This window comes from Macrotis lagotis, chromosome 2 (assembly GCF_037893015.1).
Source record: "Macrotis lagotis isolate mMagLag1 chromosome 2, bilby.v1.9.chrom.fasta, whole genome shotgun sequence".
Lineage (NCBI taxonomy): Eukaryota > Metazoa > Chordata > Mammalia > Peramelemorphia > Peramelidae > Macrotis > Macrotis lagotis.
Window position 1 is genome coordinate 77,720,516 of NC_133659.1, and position 17,385 is coordinate 77,737,900.

The 17,385-nt window shown below is 38.0% G+C and overlaps 1 protein-coding gene across 4 annotated transcripts in view; it reads left to right on the forward strand.

The window, feature by feature from the left end:
* The window catches only part of NPL (N-acetylneuraminate pyruvate lyase), a 55,331-nt gene that overhangs the window by 19,215 nt on the left and 18,731 nt on the right, over positions 1–17,385 (forward strand). For all 4 annotated transcript variants that reach the window (XM_074222197.1, XM_074222194.1, XM_074222195.1 and 1 more), the window contains 4 exons: positions 4,486–4,559; positions 6,078–6,165; positions 13,451–13,508; positions 16,105–16,180. In XM_074222197.1, the coding sequence (XP_074078298.1) occupies positions 4,486–4,559; positions 6,078–6,165; positions 13,451–13,508; positions 16,105–16,180 (296 nt within the window). The remainder of the gene's footprint in view (positions 1–4,485; positions 4,560–6,077; positions 6,166–13,450; positions 13,509–16,104; positions 16,181–17,385) is intronic.

Here is a 17,385-nt window from a genome sequence, read left to right on the forward strand (position 1 = left end):
AGTTGTCTCTTTTGATAAAGTTTAAATTTATCTCAGCTGTCACCGTAGAGTCGTAAAATGTCCTCAACCAAACCAAATCTCATTTTTAGAGAAGCCATGGAGCATAAGGGATCTCAAAAAGGAGAATTGAGGTTCAACCCTTACCTCTCAGTTTCCTTATTAATAAAATGAAGGGGATGAACCAAATGATTCCTAAGGTCCCTTTTTATCCCATGATCCTATGATTCCTATTTATTGGGCTTCATGTTTAATGAATGAGATTGGGTCAGATAATGGAAGTTTAGTATCCATGTCTTTTGGAGATTGGATAAAGGTTTCAGAATTAGGGATCTGCCAGACTTTGAGTGGCTCCTCCATCCAAAAGACTTTGTGTTGACTTTGCAGATAATGTCTTTACTTCCAGATGTCAACTTTGTTTCCTTAGATTAAAATGTAATCACACTGATTCTGAGGGCACTGATGGCTAGTTTTATCATTGGTTTTATATCCCTAGCATCTTTAATTATTTGATGGTGAGAAAAATAATCCTCAGTATCACACTATAAATTAAAGCAAACTGTTTCCATCTCTATTTAGAGAAGAAATAAGTGGATAGCCTGAATTGACCTCTTCCATTCCAAGGACTATTTTTATTATTTATTTTTCCAATTATTTGTAAATATAATTTTCAACATTCATTTTTGTAAGGTTTTCTCCTTCAGTCCTCTGCCCTAGGATAGCAAGTAATCCAATATTAGGTTATAAATGTGTAATCATATTATTCATGTTCTCATATTTCCATATATCTTTAGAGGAGGTAAAATTTCCTCCAAGCTATTAAGAATAATAAAGGACATTCGTTTATGCCCTTTGAGGAGACTGATTTCACTATTCCAGAGCTTTGCAGAGATCTCCAGGCTTCCTATCCCATAATCCTGTAGACTATCCAAAAAAACATTCAGCTTTATGTTCATAAATGAGAAACGTCCTTCTCTACTCATGGCTTAGGAAAGAACAACACTAGTAGAAGGGAGAAAATAGATCACTTATGAGATGAGCTTTTTATGCTCTAGTGGACATGCTACATTCATAGGTACATGTTCATGTATGGGTGCACATGTATACACATATATATATATATATATATGTATACACGCATCTCTGTATGTATATCACTACCCCCTTCTCAAATGCATTACCATGATCTTATCAATCAACAAACATTCATTATGGCTCACTGCTTGCTATAGGTATTGTTCTAAATGGAACATCCTACCTAGATGAAATGTGATCTGGGAATAATACAATAGGACTGAACTTGGGTTGTTATGTTCATTGTCCCTCTAAGAATTGTCCTAAGATTGCAATTAGCTTTTGTGGCTCCAGGGTTACTGCTGACACATGGAGTTTGAAGTTTACTAAAAGATTTGAGCAGTTGAATACCAGGGTTGAAGTCTACTCACCTCTGTCTCTTAGTTTCTCTGGCTTTCTTCAAGACTCAACACAAATGTTATCTTCTACATGAAACCTTCCTTGACTGGTCCCCTATTTAAGGGCTTTTTGTATCTGCTGTCTGTTTATCTGATTATATGTCAATTTATACATGGTATCCTCTTCCATTAGATCCAAGTTCCATGAGGGCAGAAACTTTTCTGCTTTTTATTTGTATCCCCAGTACTTTCCACAGGAATTGGTACATAGTCCACACTTAATAAATTGGTACATAGTCCACACTTAATAAATGTTCATTGATTGATTGATCATTATGTGTAAAGGCCATGATTTGACTAGTCATGGTGTTCAATTAGAACAATACCAAACTTGCAGTATGCCCACTGTGAATGTTTGTTGATTGATGGAGAATAGCTGGCAGGATATTGGGTATATCTAAGATATACCTAAGAAATCTATATAGATATACCTAGACAAAAGAAAAATATGTTTCCTAGTAAGGGTCTCCATGAGGCAATGGGATTAATGCATGTTACCCCTTAAGTAGTAAGGCGAAAATATTTTGGTAAGGGATGGACGATAAGCTTACATTAAGTTCCTACTTATAATAAGTTGAAGGAATGCAAATAAAAACATTTAGATTCTCCCTCCTTTCTAGTAGGGGGAAACAAAAGGAAGCAGAAGAGGAGGGGAGAAGGGAAGTTGAAAGAAGTTAAAATCTCAACTTAGAAGCATTGTAAAGAACAGAGAGTAATATAACCTGGAGGAGAAGAAAGGGATAGGACAGGGATTATTAATTTTTTGTGTAATGAACCCCTTATGTAGTCTGCTGAGGTTCATGGACCCTTCTCAAAATAATCTTTTAAAATGCATAGGATTACAAAGAATAACGCAATTTTATTAAAATACAGTTTTCAAAATACTTTTAAAAAAAAACAGGCTAAGAATGTCAATGGTCTCTTCCAGCTCTAAACCTATGACAATACTTCTCTTTGCTTTCACTTGTTGCCTTCTTTCTGCTGCCATTATTTCCCTGATATAAAGACCTTCCTTCTGTGGAACCCAGAGTGTTTAGGTGGCAAGAATATTAATGGGACTAGAAATTTCTTCTCTAAAAATCTGGAATCAGAAGACAAATGTAAATGACAGTGAGCTAGTTCTTTGGATTCTTGCCAATATCAGCTTGGATTCTTGCAAAAAGTTAACCCAAGCTGCACATAAATATGGTTTTCATTTCTTTTTAGCCTTCTTGTCTCACATGCTGAATAAAGTTGTTGTGAGATTTCCAAACCATTGTGGTTTTTTAAGAGTGAAGGATCCCATTGTATGATAGCTTCTGGTACTGTGTATCTTCTTAAATTATTGATCATGTTCAAATTTTCTATCTCTTCCCCCCATGTTGAGCAAAGGATACAGTATTCAATTATGTCCAACTCTATATGATCCATTGGGGTTTTGGCAAAGAAGTGGTTTGTCATTTCCTTCTCTGGATCATTTTAAAGATGAGGAAACTGAGACAAACCAGTGTTAAATGATTTACTGAAGATCACACAGCTAAGAAGTGCCTGAGGCCAGCTTTGAACTTAGATCTTCCTGGCTCCAGCCTCAGTGCTCTAGCTACTGTACCACCTAGATTCCTTCTCAGAATGTTTATTAGAGATGAAGTTGGAAGAAATAAAAGAAATAAAGAAGAGCTTTCAACTTCCATAAGCTGCCATCAGTAATGAAGAGATGAGCATCAAGGAATCAGTTTTAAGTTTTCAAAGTGAACCAGTTTCTCTTTCTCATCTTCCAGGCTTTTTTCCCAGACTCCTTTCCATTTCCTTGGAACTAGGAATATCCAGAAATCAAATTTCTTTAATGTTAATTCCTTCTGCAAGAAGAATAAATTCAGTGTTAATAGATCTCAAGCTAAGCCCACTTAGTCATTGTTTGGGTCCTGATTGGTTCAGAGTGAATGCAAATAGCAAAGTTTCTGCTTTGACCAGAAATCACAGTTAAAAAAATTTTTTTGGACTAAGTAAAAGTGATCAAACTGTGACCGGGGAAAGACCTTAGCTTTTAAAAGCCAATGTGTCCCATTGCATCTAGATGGCCATTTCCAATCATCCTGATCCATATCTGACCCCTGGATCAAGATGGCTCTAGAGGAGAAAGTGTGGCTGATGACCTTACACAGTTGTTTACACACAACACACACACACACACACACACACACACACACACACACACACACTTAAATCCAATTCAATTGCATGTCATGGCATTACCTGATGTCATGGTCTTCTTTGAGAATGAAGGACAAACAACAAGATCTAGGATCATAAATTAGGGATGATATAGTCCAACTCTCATTTAGCAGATGAGAGAACTAAATCTCAGTACTGATTTTCTCTCTTCCATCACAAACTCTAGAATTGAAGTGAGGAATGACAAAATTAATTTGCCATTTAGAAGATTAAGGGGTTACCAAACTAAAAATATTTTCTGGAATTTGTATTTATTAATCCTTATTTTTCCTTTTATTAAAAATGATATCTTCTGATGAAATCACATCAGGTCACAAATTTTTTTTAAAAATCAGTCACTTAAAATACTTAAAATGTAGTCATCATTTAAGTTACTTTATGTTGTCCTAACAGTTCAAAGTCCATGGACTTTGGTTTGTCAGGTATACTTTGGTTTAAATTAAAATAAACTCTCTCTAGGGTGTTTGCATTTAAAACTTTATCTCTATTTGAGAATTACAACTTCATTGCTAAAGGAGGGTGAAAGGGAAGGGAAGAAATGGAGGAAAAAAAGACAAATTTTTCAATACTACTAACATTATTGACTAAGTTGAGTTAAGTAATTAAATTCTTACACCAGAGAGATAATTACAACAGCATAGGACAGGGACTGGGTCTGTGATTTCTCAGGTATGAGGACCTTCCAGATTAGCCGACTCCTTCCACCAGTGCAAGATGGCACCTTCTCTACAACTTAAGAACTTAAAAGTGCCTAGGACTAGGAATTGACATTATTAAATATTTATATGTAAACCTTGTTTTTCAGGGAAATCAACTTCTCCATAATTGACCAATATGTGGACTACCTAATAAATGAGCAAGGTGTGAAAAACATCTTCGGTAAGTCATTTTAGAGTCACCTGCTAGATGAAACCTAGATCTTAGCAATTGCCTAACCCAGACTCTTTAATTTTGGTGGGGCTTACTCTGATTTCATTGATAGAATATTCTCTTTACCAATATAGTTACTACCTTTTCTGTAGACTGTAGAATATTGCCTGTGGGAGGCATAAAGTGGTTAAGAACCTGACCAGTCACCCTGCCAATATAACTTCTAGATGAAACTTGTACTCATGGTTTCCTGACATCAAGGCCAGCTCTCCTCTCTGCTACCTCTGCACTTCCTCTCCTAGCCCCCATCCTTTTTTTGCAGATGAGAAAATAAACCTTAGAGGGACTGCCTTGCTCAAGTTCACATAATTATTTAATGGAAGATCTCAAGCCAGAGCCTAATTTTCCTGTCATTTCCAATTCTCTCTTCCCCAAAAGAAGGTGAACCCCCCAGAGAACAGAGACTATCTTTTACCTTTCTCAATGTCCTTAGTCCTTTGTATAGTATCTGACATATAGTAGGTGCTTAATTAATACTTGTTGATTAAAAGAATTGCTTACACAATAAACGCTATTACTATATAGCAGAAATTAAAGCAATTTAATTGATCAGGGTAGACAAGGGAGCTGCACAATTCTGGCTCCAAAGCCCCCAAGTCAAGAGCAGTTGAGCTACCTATAGGGTTTGGAGTCTAATAATGGAAAACATCATCTAGTTTCTCAGGGTTCATTTCCTTTCAAATGGGCTCTGACTTTGTATGCTCTCTGGTTCCTTCTTGAATTTTATTCTCCTGGAATCCAGGCAGGAGGACATGGTCACTGAATCATGCCCCCAAGATAATTCTATCCTGAATACATTACCCTGAAGTCCCCTAGAAATAGGATAATCCCAAGGGTTTAATCAGGATCTCTCAAAACCTTTGTTAATCCCAGGTCATATCCCCAAAAGAATAAAAACTCTACAATGATTTAATCCCAAACCCCTAGCCAAAGAGAGTGATAGGTAAGTGTAGCTTCTGCCTGCCCTGGAAGTACACATCTTATCCTCCTTCTTCAAATAGAGTACACTTTGAGTGTCTATACCCTCTTGGAAAAAATAAAATAGATTAAGTAGGAGTTACTACTTAATCTGTCCAAAACTACAGCATAGGGATAGCTACAGTAGACTTTTTCTATTGTCACTAACTTCTCCTTCCCACAGCCCTTAATATATACCCATGAATCAGAAAATTTGAGTTGTGCTGTTGTTCAGCTGACTATGAAAAATAATAGATCTTCTATTGATGGCAGACATCAAGATTTTCATCAGCTCTCTGTTTAGGTTTTTCTTAGTATATAGAAGCATAGACTCAGATCATTCCATCCCACCCCTATATTTTACATAAAATAATTGGTTTCCTATTTGAACTTTGTAGTTATTTGGAGAAAACTGGTTTATTAACCCTGTATGTTTTTATCTGCATTGGTTGGAGGATTATAGTCTCCTCATTTTCTCTGATTAAGCCTCTTTGTGTGTGTTTGAAACAGTGAATGGTTCAACAGGAGAAGGCCTGTCACTGAGTGTCCCAGAGAGGAGACAACTTGCAGAAGAATGGGTGACAAAAGGGAAAAATAAGTAAGTAGCTGTCCCAGGATCCAAAGAATCATTTGCTAAGTTGTCGTAGAACTTTTCTTTATGTGAAGCACATTTCCTTTCCCCATCAGATATTAAGCCCAGGGTCAATTTGTTGGATAGTGAGTGGGAGCCCAAATGACATTAGGAGTCTCTGTTCCTACTAAAACAGACACCCAGAATATAAATCCTTGAAATGATCTCTGACCCCTAGATAGCTTGTAAATAACATTTCTCCCCAAAAGTACCCATGTCATTCCACCCATTGACTGAGAGTAGTAAAGAGAAGTTATTCTATACTTTTTGCTTTGTCCAATGTCAACAGTCGGGGATTTTTTCTGTTATTGAACTTTGCTCATATTCTTGGGTTTCCATTTTCCAGCTGCTAAACATTACAATTCTAATCATTCTATAAAAATTAAAAAAGAGAGCAGATAATTTCAGTTGTTCATGATGAATCTAGGTAATCACTACTTCCTTTCTGGAGGCTGTGAGGGCAAGAATGTAGACCTGAAAATATATATTTTTTTAAATCAAGGCTGTTACCTATTTCCATTTGTTTTCATCCACAGTCTCTTTAAAATAACTTCTCTTTCTTTGCCTTTGAGATTGCTTTTCTTTTGTCTTCAGAATTTCATTCTTGAGAGTTTCCCATCCCTCTTAGTCTGATTTCCTCTGAAGAATCCCAACTATCTTTTTTCAAGTCTTTAACATTTCCCCCCCCAAACTTGGGGGGTATGTCAAACCATTAAGCTAACCTTTCTTCTCCTCTCTTCCAAAGTCCAAGATGAAATGGTCATTGCCTCCCAAGACTCTATTTCAGTCTGGTTGAAAGTAAAGAGATCCAGTTAAAAGAAAAGGATGACAGGAAAAAGGCCTTGGAGGAGTTGACCTGGAAGTAGGTCTGGAGGAGGAAGACGAGGACCTAGGGGAAAAGAAAGAAGAAGGTAGTTTGAGATAAAGGGGAGCACACCTCTGGAGGTAAAGAGGCCTTTTTATGGAGGCTGGTACAGGGAAAGGATTGAAGACAGTTCCATCAATTAACAAGCATTTATTAAGTACCAGCTGTGTGCAGGCACTATGCTAAGCATTGAGGATACAAAAAAAAAATTTCCTGACTTCAAGGAGCTTCTATTCTGTTGTAGGAGAAAATAGTTAGACATGGAATCATATAAAAAAATCAATACAATGTAATTTAGGGGGTCAGGAGAAGCAGTAGTAGCTGGGGGAGAGCAAGAAAGATCTCATGTAGGAGATGAAGGGTAACTAGGCAGCACATTGGTCTTGGAGTCAGGAGGATGGGAGTACAAATCCAGTCTCAGAGATTTGTTACTTACTAGCTGTGTGACCTTGGGTAAGTCACTTAACCTTGATTGCCTCTCATCCAGGGCCATATCAAGTCATTCTGATTCATATCTGGTCACTGGACCAGATGGCTCTGGAGAAGAAAGTGATACTGGTAACTTAGCACAGTATTCCCTCACTCAAATCCAATTTATATGTTTGTCATGACATCACCTCCCCTGATGTCATGGTCTTCTTTGAGAATGAAGATCATCATGGGGGGATGGCACCTGAGCTGAACTTGATTTATTTTGGGGTTTTGCAAGGCAATGGGTATTAAATGATTTGTCTAAGGTCATACAGCTAGGTAATTAAGTATCTGAGGCTGGATTTGAACTCAGGTCCTCCTGACCCCCAAGAACCGGTGTTCTATCCACTGTGCACCTAGCTGCCCCTGAGCTGAACTTTAAGGGGAGAAAAAAAGGATTGCTAAGAGATAGAAGTGAATTGGGAGTACCTGCCCCCAGCCACAAGGGACATACTTGAGGGTAATGATTAAGGGGCAGCATATAAGTCTATTTGTTTAAATATGTGAAGGAGAAAGTTATGCATAATAAACCTAGAAAGGTAGAATAGGTCTAGGCTATTATGAAGGGCTTTCAATGCCAGACAGAAGAGGGCATTTTATCCTAGAAGTAATAAGAAGCCATTGACGTTTCTTGAGCAAAGAAGAACCCAAGGAAAAGTACAAGGAAGATCGAGATCTATCTCAAAAGTACAATATATAGTTAAAACCCTGACTGACTGTAGTAGACCATTCACTCTCTAAAACTTTCTTTCTCAGTTTGATCCCAGGGATTTCCTAGATGCCATCTTTTTTTACTTTTATGATCCAGTCTCTCTCCATTGGTATTCTCAGGACTTTTACACTATGTCCCACAGTTAAGGAGACTGCCATCTGACTTGTCAACTGTTGATGGACTTATGCCTTCATCCAGGTGATTGGCTAGTTTCTCACCATATGCAAACTTAATAAGCATACCTTCAATAATTTTTATCCATATCTTTGATAAAAAATATTAGTCAGCACAGGGATAATAAAAGATCTCTGGAGACCTCCAGCTAGGTTGACATTTTATTCAGAAGTTGAAATAATCAGTTGAAGACCCCATAAGATAAAAGAAATATAATCTTAAACCTATTAAACTGGTAGACATAGTGTGAAATGCTAAAAATTAATGCTGAAGAGATTTTGAAGATTCAGGATAATGCCGCATTCTCCAGGAAAGTCCTTTTGGGAAAGATTGATGGCAGCTGAAGGACACTAGGATCATGCCACATGAGGAAGAGGGGCTATGGAACTTGGAGAAGAAAAGACTTAGGGAGGATATGATGATCATCATCAAGTATCTGACAGGCTATTCCCTAGACCAGGGGTTGTTGTTCCATTTGTTCCCAAAGGGCAGAACTAGGAGCAATCAATGAATGAAAAAGACAATTTGAGACTTGATGTAAGGAAAAAACTTTCAGGAGACAGTTGTTTCATGAGGTCACTAAGTTCAGGCTGTATAATCATTTGACTGTAGAAGGAACTTTTCCTTATTCAACTGTCTGGTTACCTAGGTGATCACCAAGGTTATTCCCAACTCTGAAATTCTGTGATCTTTTATAATCCATTCTAGACTCTGTTCTCTACCCATTTTTGAAATTTGGGTAGTTCAGCCTTTCTTCATAAGTAATAGCATCTCCAAGAATAACCATTGATTGACCTTCTCAGCTCTCATCAGGGAGAAGGTGTAGCTGCCTATGCCATACTAATCTGACCTACAGACTAGAAAATAATTGGGAAACTGCCTCACTTATACCTGGCCTCTAGTTGTGCCCTTAGGAGAACCTATTTTTTTTATACACAAAAATATTACCCTAATTATATTTGTCATCATACATAGACTTATACATATCCCTGTCAGTTACAGTACCTGTTGAAATGACTTAAAATTATCAGGTCCTCAACAAACGTTAATTTGACAGTTTATTAAATAATTAATATAGTATACCTAAAACTCACTTATTCTATTTACTTATACTTTGAAAACTGAACTCTACCTCATAAGTATGGCTTTCTTGCATTTATGAGGAGAACTTTACGTTTTCCTTCAACAAGAATTTCTTAAACATGAATATATACCAGGCCCTGGGCTGGACATAGAGACACAGAGGCAAAAGGAGCTTGCATTTTTGATGGGGAAACAGCATGTATGAAAAGCCACATGAGGGTAGGGAAGGCACTAGCATCAAGGGACATCAAGACCCTTTCAGGGAAGAACAGGGTCTTCTCAGAGGTGAAAGAAGGGCACTTCTCTAATCTCTGGATAGATAGAATCATGGTTTGAGTAGCAGCAAGCAGGCCAGCTTGACTGGAACACAACCATGGGCATGAAGTGGAAAGAAGATAGGGTTACAAGGCAGACAAAGAGCTTCCCAGGGCTGCTGTTCTCAGGCTTTATCAATTCTCTTCCTTCTGTGGCTGCACTTGGTGGCCCCTCCCCTTGGCACAGCTTCTATTGTATTTTCAACCTACTTGATAAGCAGCCAAAGCCTCTTGAATCCTTTGGTGGTGGTTTTCTTCTCCTGAATTCTCAGCCTTTTCAGCTTCACAGCTTATAATTCTTGAGGCTTGGCTGAGATCTTCTGGTATTCTATTCTGTATTGAATTATTGATTATTTCTGGTTATATATCCCTATTATATCAATTAATCAATGAATATTCATTGAGCCCCCCAAGCATGGATAGTAGAGGCCCAATCTTTGCTCATAGCAGTCCCACTTCCAACATTTTAAACTCTATCATTCCCTCTCAGGTTGTATCCCTTTGCCTTTGCATTCCATTCTGCCATTCTAATCACCTCTCCCCAATCTTGGCTTCCATCTTCTGAAACACCTCCTTCCCCTCTTCACTCTTTTCTCATTTGAATGGATAATTCCTTGTTTCATTTACTTACATTACTCAACTTGAACTCCATGGTCACTAATTTTAAGTATGTTCTTACTAGAACCCTAGAATCTCTGGCTTATTTGGTCTTTTTACAGAGCTGCTGGGGACCTGAAATCAGGAAGACAAGTTCAAATATGGCCTCACATATTAGCTGTGTAATCCTTGGCAATTTACTTAACCTATGTCTGCCTTTATTTCTTCATCTGTAAAATGGAGAAAACAATAGCACCTTTGTCACAGAATTGCTGTGAGAATCAAATTAGATAATATTGTAAAGCACTATACAAATTCTAACCATTATTTTTTTTTCTCAGTTCCAGTACCTTACCTCATTCTCAGAAGCTGATGTTAACTCTGAAGGAAAAATATTAAAGCTATCTGATGTGACATCCTTAGACTTTTCTTTGTTCCTCATTACTTTCATTCTAGTCACTAAGGTATAAAACTTTGTAGAAAATTCCAAATTGTGATAGTTTAATCATCATCTCTATCATCTGGTCTATGAGAAAGCTGGTTTCATGTGATCTTTCTTCTGGCAATGGACATTTCAGAACAGTTCCACCTTTTCTTTTAACTTCTATCTTGAGTTTCTTTCCATAGACTATATTATCTGCAACATTCTTGACTATGATGGGCTTAAAATGTGTCTCAGCACTGAATTCCTTGCATTCCTGATTTGGAAGAAAAACTGTACCTTGCATTGCAAGCACAAGGCCACTAGAAATAATTTCTATTCATTTTAACATATTCTAAATCTAAGTATTTTTCTGCTTCCAAAAGTGTTTAAACTAACAAACTCTTCATGTCCTTAGATAATTAAGATGTATCATAGTATTCTTGAATAATATGGAATAATTCATAGTCTAGCTTAAGCAAGGGCATAGAGTTTAGGTTTTCTTAACAGATATAATCAGATATAATATTAATCATTTAAATCTAAGCTTATCCTTAAAGAATTTTTCTTGTAGTCATCAATTCCTCTTTCATCAATTTTTTTAAGGGTTCTATCTCAAAGATGAACACATTAGAGAGATTTCCAATAACTGAAGTAATCAAAGAGACTCCTTCCTTCACCTGGGTAGATCCAACTAAGGCCTGTGGTCTTGACCAACCACCACAACCACCACCCTAATTACTTTTTTTTTTTAGGTTTTTGCAAAGCAAATGGGGCTAAGTGGCCTGCCCAAGGCCACACAGCTAGGTAATTATTAAGTGTCTGAGACTGGATTTGAACCCGGGTACTCCTGACTCCAGGGCGGGTGCCTTATCAACTGCGCCACCTAGCCGCCCCACCACCCTAATTACTGAAGGAAGGAGTTCTTCCTGGGCTAATCTGGAGATGGTAGAACAGGATATTATTTCACAATTGACAGTAAAAGACCAGTAAGAGTTTCTCTTTCAGTTTAGTAATAAGACTTTGGAGCAGGATAATTTTTAAATGCTTTCAGTGTTTCTCAAGGAGAGAATCGGGGGCAGGGGAGATTTATTTTTATACTAGTTATATCCAGTATTTGCAGATCACCATTCACAGATCCATGAAAGGATCTAAGACTTTATTTCCAGAAGGTATTTCTGACTTTTCATCCTAGTCCAATTTCTTCTTGCAAGGCACCATGATGACTAGTGATATCTTTATCAAAATCTAGAAGCTTCCAACTGACCTTCATAAACCTTGTCAATCAAACAAGCCTTTAGTGTGCTAGGTATGGTTCTAGTTGCTGGAGATACAAGTACAAAAAAATGAAATAATCCCTACTTTCATGGAATTTATATGCTAAATCTTTCCAGAAGTATCTGGGCCAGCAGCAGACCAATAGAATAATATGCTGCAGAATTTATCAGACCAATCTTTGGATTATTGATTAAAGTAGTGACAAAGACAATTGTATCACCTGCTACTTGGGCATAAGCAATCTGGTGGATAATATTGTCATTGGGGGCAGCTAGGTGGCACAGTGGATAGAGCACCTGCTCTGGAATCTCAAGGACCTGAGTTCAAATTAAACCTCAGACACTTAATAATTACCTAGCTAGGTGACTTTGAGCAAGTCACTTAACTACATTGCCTTGTAAAATCAAACAAACAAACAAAAAGATAATATTGCCATTGTTATATAACTAGGAAAGATGGGAATTCAGTGCTGTAGTGCATCAAAAGCTCTTCCCCCACAAACCAGACTGTTTAGCATGACATGTTAACTAATGGAAAAAGATGTAGCTGCTTATCTAAAGTAGTTTTCACAGTACATCTTATATTTTGAAGTGTTGCCCTTGTTTTTAATCTGTGATTACCTAGTATTTTTGTGTATAATATATCATCTCATTACTTCTCTCTTGGTAGAAAGGAAAAGAACATTGGACTTGGAGTCAAAGCACCTGGATTTTAATCCCTGCCCTGATAGTTACTACCTGTATGACCTTGGGCAAGTGGATTTACTTCTCTAGGTCTCACTTTTCTTATTAGTCAAATAAGGGGACTGGACCAAATGGATAACTGAGGTCCCTTCCAGGTCTGATCATATGATACTAGGAATCTTAACTGATATCTTCTGTAGTAGATTTCATTCTTTTTGTTTTTTAGTAGACTTCCTTCTTGAAAACTTTGATTAGCTCCTTCCTTTTGGTAAGAAGCCCAGACTTAATGACTCTACCTAGGCCTTTGATACTTTTCATCCACTTGATTTTCGAAGTGTGACTGATTCAACAACAAAAACTCTCTTTTGCATTTCTAGATTTCACTAAAGAGAGTTGCATAGGTTGCATAGGAGCAAGGTAAACTGCCTTTAGGAGCATCTGGAAAATCTCACCACCTTTCTTGTATCTAGACACCTCCCACTACACTACCACGGATGTCACTATTTAAAACCTTTGACATCATTTCCCAATGGATTCAAGGGAAACAGTTGTCTCTTTAGTCATATATGTCATAGAGATTAAGTGATTTTTATTGTAGCCATAGAGATACTATATTCTTTTGAGTAACTGCTCAACTTAATCTTATTTATGCAGGTTGGACAATGTGATCATCCATGTAGGAGCATTAAGCCTGAAAGACTCACAAGATCTGGTATGTATCAAGGTATACAGAAATTTGGGGTAAATCACATAGTGTGGGTTTGTTCCCCCTTTTTATAACATCTGGTTAAAGTGAACATCAAACATAATCTTAGTCAATGGAATAATAATGACAATAATAGTAATAGCACTTCTATTGCCCTTTAAGGTTTATTTTTATTTTTATTTTGCAAGGCAAACGGGATTAAGTGTCTTGCCCAAGGCCACACAGCTAGGTAATTATTAAGTGTCTGAGACCGGATTTGAACCCAGGTACTCCTGACTCCAGGGCCAGTGCTTTATCCACTATGCCACCGAGCCCCCCCCCCCTTTAAGGTTTATAATGTGCTTTATAGTTAATTATCTCCTTTGATCCTCTTAATAATCCTGGAAGGTGGATGCTATTGTTATTCTCATTTTACAGTTGAGAAAACTGGGGCCAAAAGAGGCCAAAACTGAGACCAGGATGACATAACAAAGAAGTGTCTGAGGAAAGATTCAAACTTGGGGCCTTAATCTTGTAGAAATCAACAGGCAGAAAGGAAGAAGCATTGGCTCTGGGCATCAGAGGACCTGAGCTCAAATCTCAAATCCTCTACTTTTTTTTTTAAATTGGTGGCCTCAAGCAATTCTCTCTCTTCTGTAACACAGTTTCTACATCCATAAAATAAGATAATTAGAGTCATTCACCTAATTGTCAGTTGGAAGCCATCCATTTCAATTGTTCCAAAGGGTTTTCCAGAAAGGCTGGACCAATTTATAGGTCCTCCAATAGGGCAGCAATGGGTCAGTTTAGAGTCCAGAATATGCCTCTGGAAGGGCAAATGAGGAAAAGAGGAATTTTTACCACTTCTTTTAATTGGTTTGCATGTACTTTTGCCTGTTGTCTTCCACGTAATTTAAAGTTTTACATAAGGTTGGGTTACCAAGCACATAAAAGACACTAGCTCTAGTAAATGATGAGTGTGAATCTCAAAATTCCTAGGGCTCCTTTGCAGATGCGGAGTTCTGATTAATGCCTGGTTGGATGCATGTGCATGGTACCTGTAGAAAGGTCAGCTCTGAAGTGTTGATCAGCTAAAAACATTTATCAAGCATTTACCATGAGCCAGAGCCTGTACTAAATATTAGGACCACAAAAAAGAAGACAAAAGACAAATTGCCCTCAAATAGTTCACAGTCTAATGGGGAGAAAACATGAAAACAAGCTATCTACAGGAGATAATCCACAGAAGGAAGGCAGGAGAGTTGTTTGGGTTTTTTGTTTGTTTGTTTGTTTGTTTTGTCAAGGCAGTGGGGTTAAGTGACTTGCCCAAGGTCACACAGCTAGGTAATTGCTTTCCATTTGAAGAAGATGGACTGCTCTACTGGCCACAGAGGCCTAGAATGAACCAGTTCTGCACTTTGCTGTTGACTCCTTTCTTACAGGATTCCTTTCAGAATCAAACTCTTTGGTCTCCTTGGAGTCTCTGTTCAATTGGTGCTTCACAATCCAAAACCCATTTGAGTTTTCAAATCATATTGCTCTTGTGAAGGTAAATCTCCTCAGAGTACTACTCCTTCAACTAGAAAAGTAATCAAGAAATGCCATAATAACAATTAACAACAATAATTATAACACATTTATATAGCCACTTATTATGTGCCTGTGTCAAGGGTTTTACATTTATGATCTCATTTAGTCCTTACAACAACATTGGAAGGGAGCTGCTCTTAATGTGCCTATGCAGTTGAGGAAACTGAGGCAGACAGAGGTTAAGAGACTTGCCCACAGTCTCACTGCATTTGAAGTAGATCTTCCTGACCCCAGGCCCAGTGCTCTATCCACATTGCCCACTTTGATAGAAGCAACCCCTGTCTCTGCAGAAGACCAGCGGTTACACTGGCTACAGAAACCTGAAAGGGTGTGGACTTTCTCCCAATGAGCTCTTTGATCAGCTGGACCACCTCACCACCATGTCTCTTTCTCTGGCCTCATGAGAAAGCATTGCCCTGGGCAATGGAACTTATAAATAAACTGAACTTATAAAATTATCTTAATGAGACAGGAAAAAATCAGCATCTGCCAGCAAGGAATTTTCATTTTCCTGAACTGAAGAAAAGCCTTTAGAAGATTGAGAGCTCCATAAAACCCTTCAATGGAACCAGTAATTTTCAATGGCAAATCATTGTTTGAGGGTTTTAGGAACTGAAACAACTTTCTTGTGTCATACATCCTTTCTCAGAATAATGCTTTTAAATGCCTACAATAAAATGCATAAGATGACAAAGGAAACTAAAGTTTAAATTTACATTAAAATGTAAAATTTTTCCCCATCCAAGTTAATAGACTTTCTTAAATCTTTTCATTTAAGAACACTAGTGTGTGGGGCCTGCTAGGTGAATAGAGCACCAGCCCTGAAGTCAGGAGGACCTGAGTGCAAATCCAGCCTCAGACACTTAATAATTACCTAGCTGTGTGACCTTGGGCAAGTCACTTAACCCCATTGCCTTATCCTAAAAAAACTAAAAAAAAGCACACTAGTGTGCATGAGTAAAATTTTGACAGTATAAGTAAAGAAATGATCATGACCAGCCTGAATGCATTTTATTTCTTCCTCCTTCTCAAGGCTCAGCATGCCACAGAAATAGGAGCTGATGGGATTGCTGTCATTGCCCCTTTCTTTTTCAAACCTGTGAACAAAGGTGAGTAACCTGGATTTAAGGTCACATAGTCATCTTGGCCCCCACACACACACACACACACAAAACCCTGGAATGCTCAAATGCTCAGCTGTCCTCTGGATAAAGACATAGATAACACAATCAGCCCATTTGCAGTTAGGCAGTCATCTCACATTTGTTCTTATTTACCTATATGCCAGGCATCTTAATGGCTAGAGTTACAAAGAAAGGCAAAAGCAATCCCTGCCCTCAAGGAACTCATGTTATAATGGGGGAGACTACACTCAAATAACTATAATAAAGATATATACAGTGTGGATATAAGGTAATTTGATAGAAAAAGGACCAATAGGAAGGTCTGGGCAAGGCCTCCTGAAGAGGGTGGAAGGGAAGTGAACAGTCCTGAAGTAAGCCAGAGAAGCTGGGAGGTGGCAGGAAGAGCTGGGAAGGGGTATAGAGGAGGAAGACAGAGGAGGAAGAGAGGGTCTTGTGCAAGGAACAGGCAGGATGCCAAAGTGAACAAGAGGGGGATAAAGTGTGAGAAGGCCAGAAAGGTAGAAGAAAGCCAGACAAGGAGGGGCCTTACACATCAAGTTCAGGATTCCATGCTGGACCCTGAAGGTACTGGGGAGCCACTGGAGTTTCTTGAAGGGAAGTGAGTGACAGTCAGACTTGTTCTTTGGAAAAATTCACTTTGAGGCTGAATGGAGGATGATTTTGAGAGGGGGAAGAGACTTGAAGCAGAGATGAAGTAGAAGGCCAAGAACAAGAAGGACTAGAGTCCTGCCACCAAGATGGAAGGTGTTTATATGAGTAAATGAAAGGGAGCCAAGACCAGAGAGAGTGTGAAGGCAAAATGAAGTTAGAAGAGAATTCAAATGGTCTCAGGAGATTACAGTCCAAATTTAAATAGGATAAATGGAAAGCCTTGAATTTCAGTGAAAAGAATCATTTGCTCAACTCCAAGGATTAGTAATTCCTTGAACATTGTTCCAAAGGGCTTTCCAGAATGACTGGACTGATTCACAGGTCCTCCAATAGTGCAGCAATGTTTTCCTGTAGCCCTTCCAGCATTCATTTTTCTATTGGTAGGACCTCAAAGTTGCTTTAATTTTCATTTTTCTAATTATTTGTGATTTTAAGCATTTTTTAAAAATATGGCAATAGATTAGCTTGAGTTTCTTCCCTTGATGCTTTAGAGTTTGCAAAACACTTTATATACATTG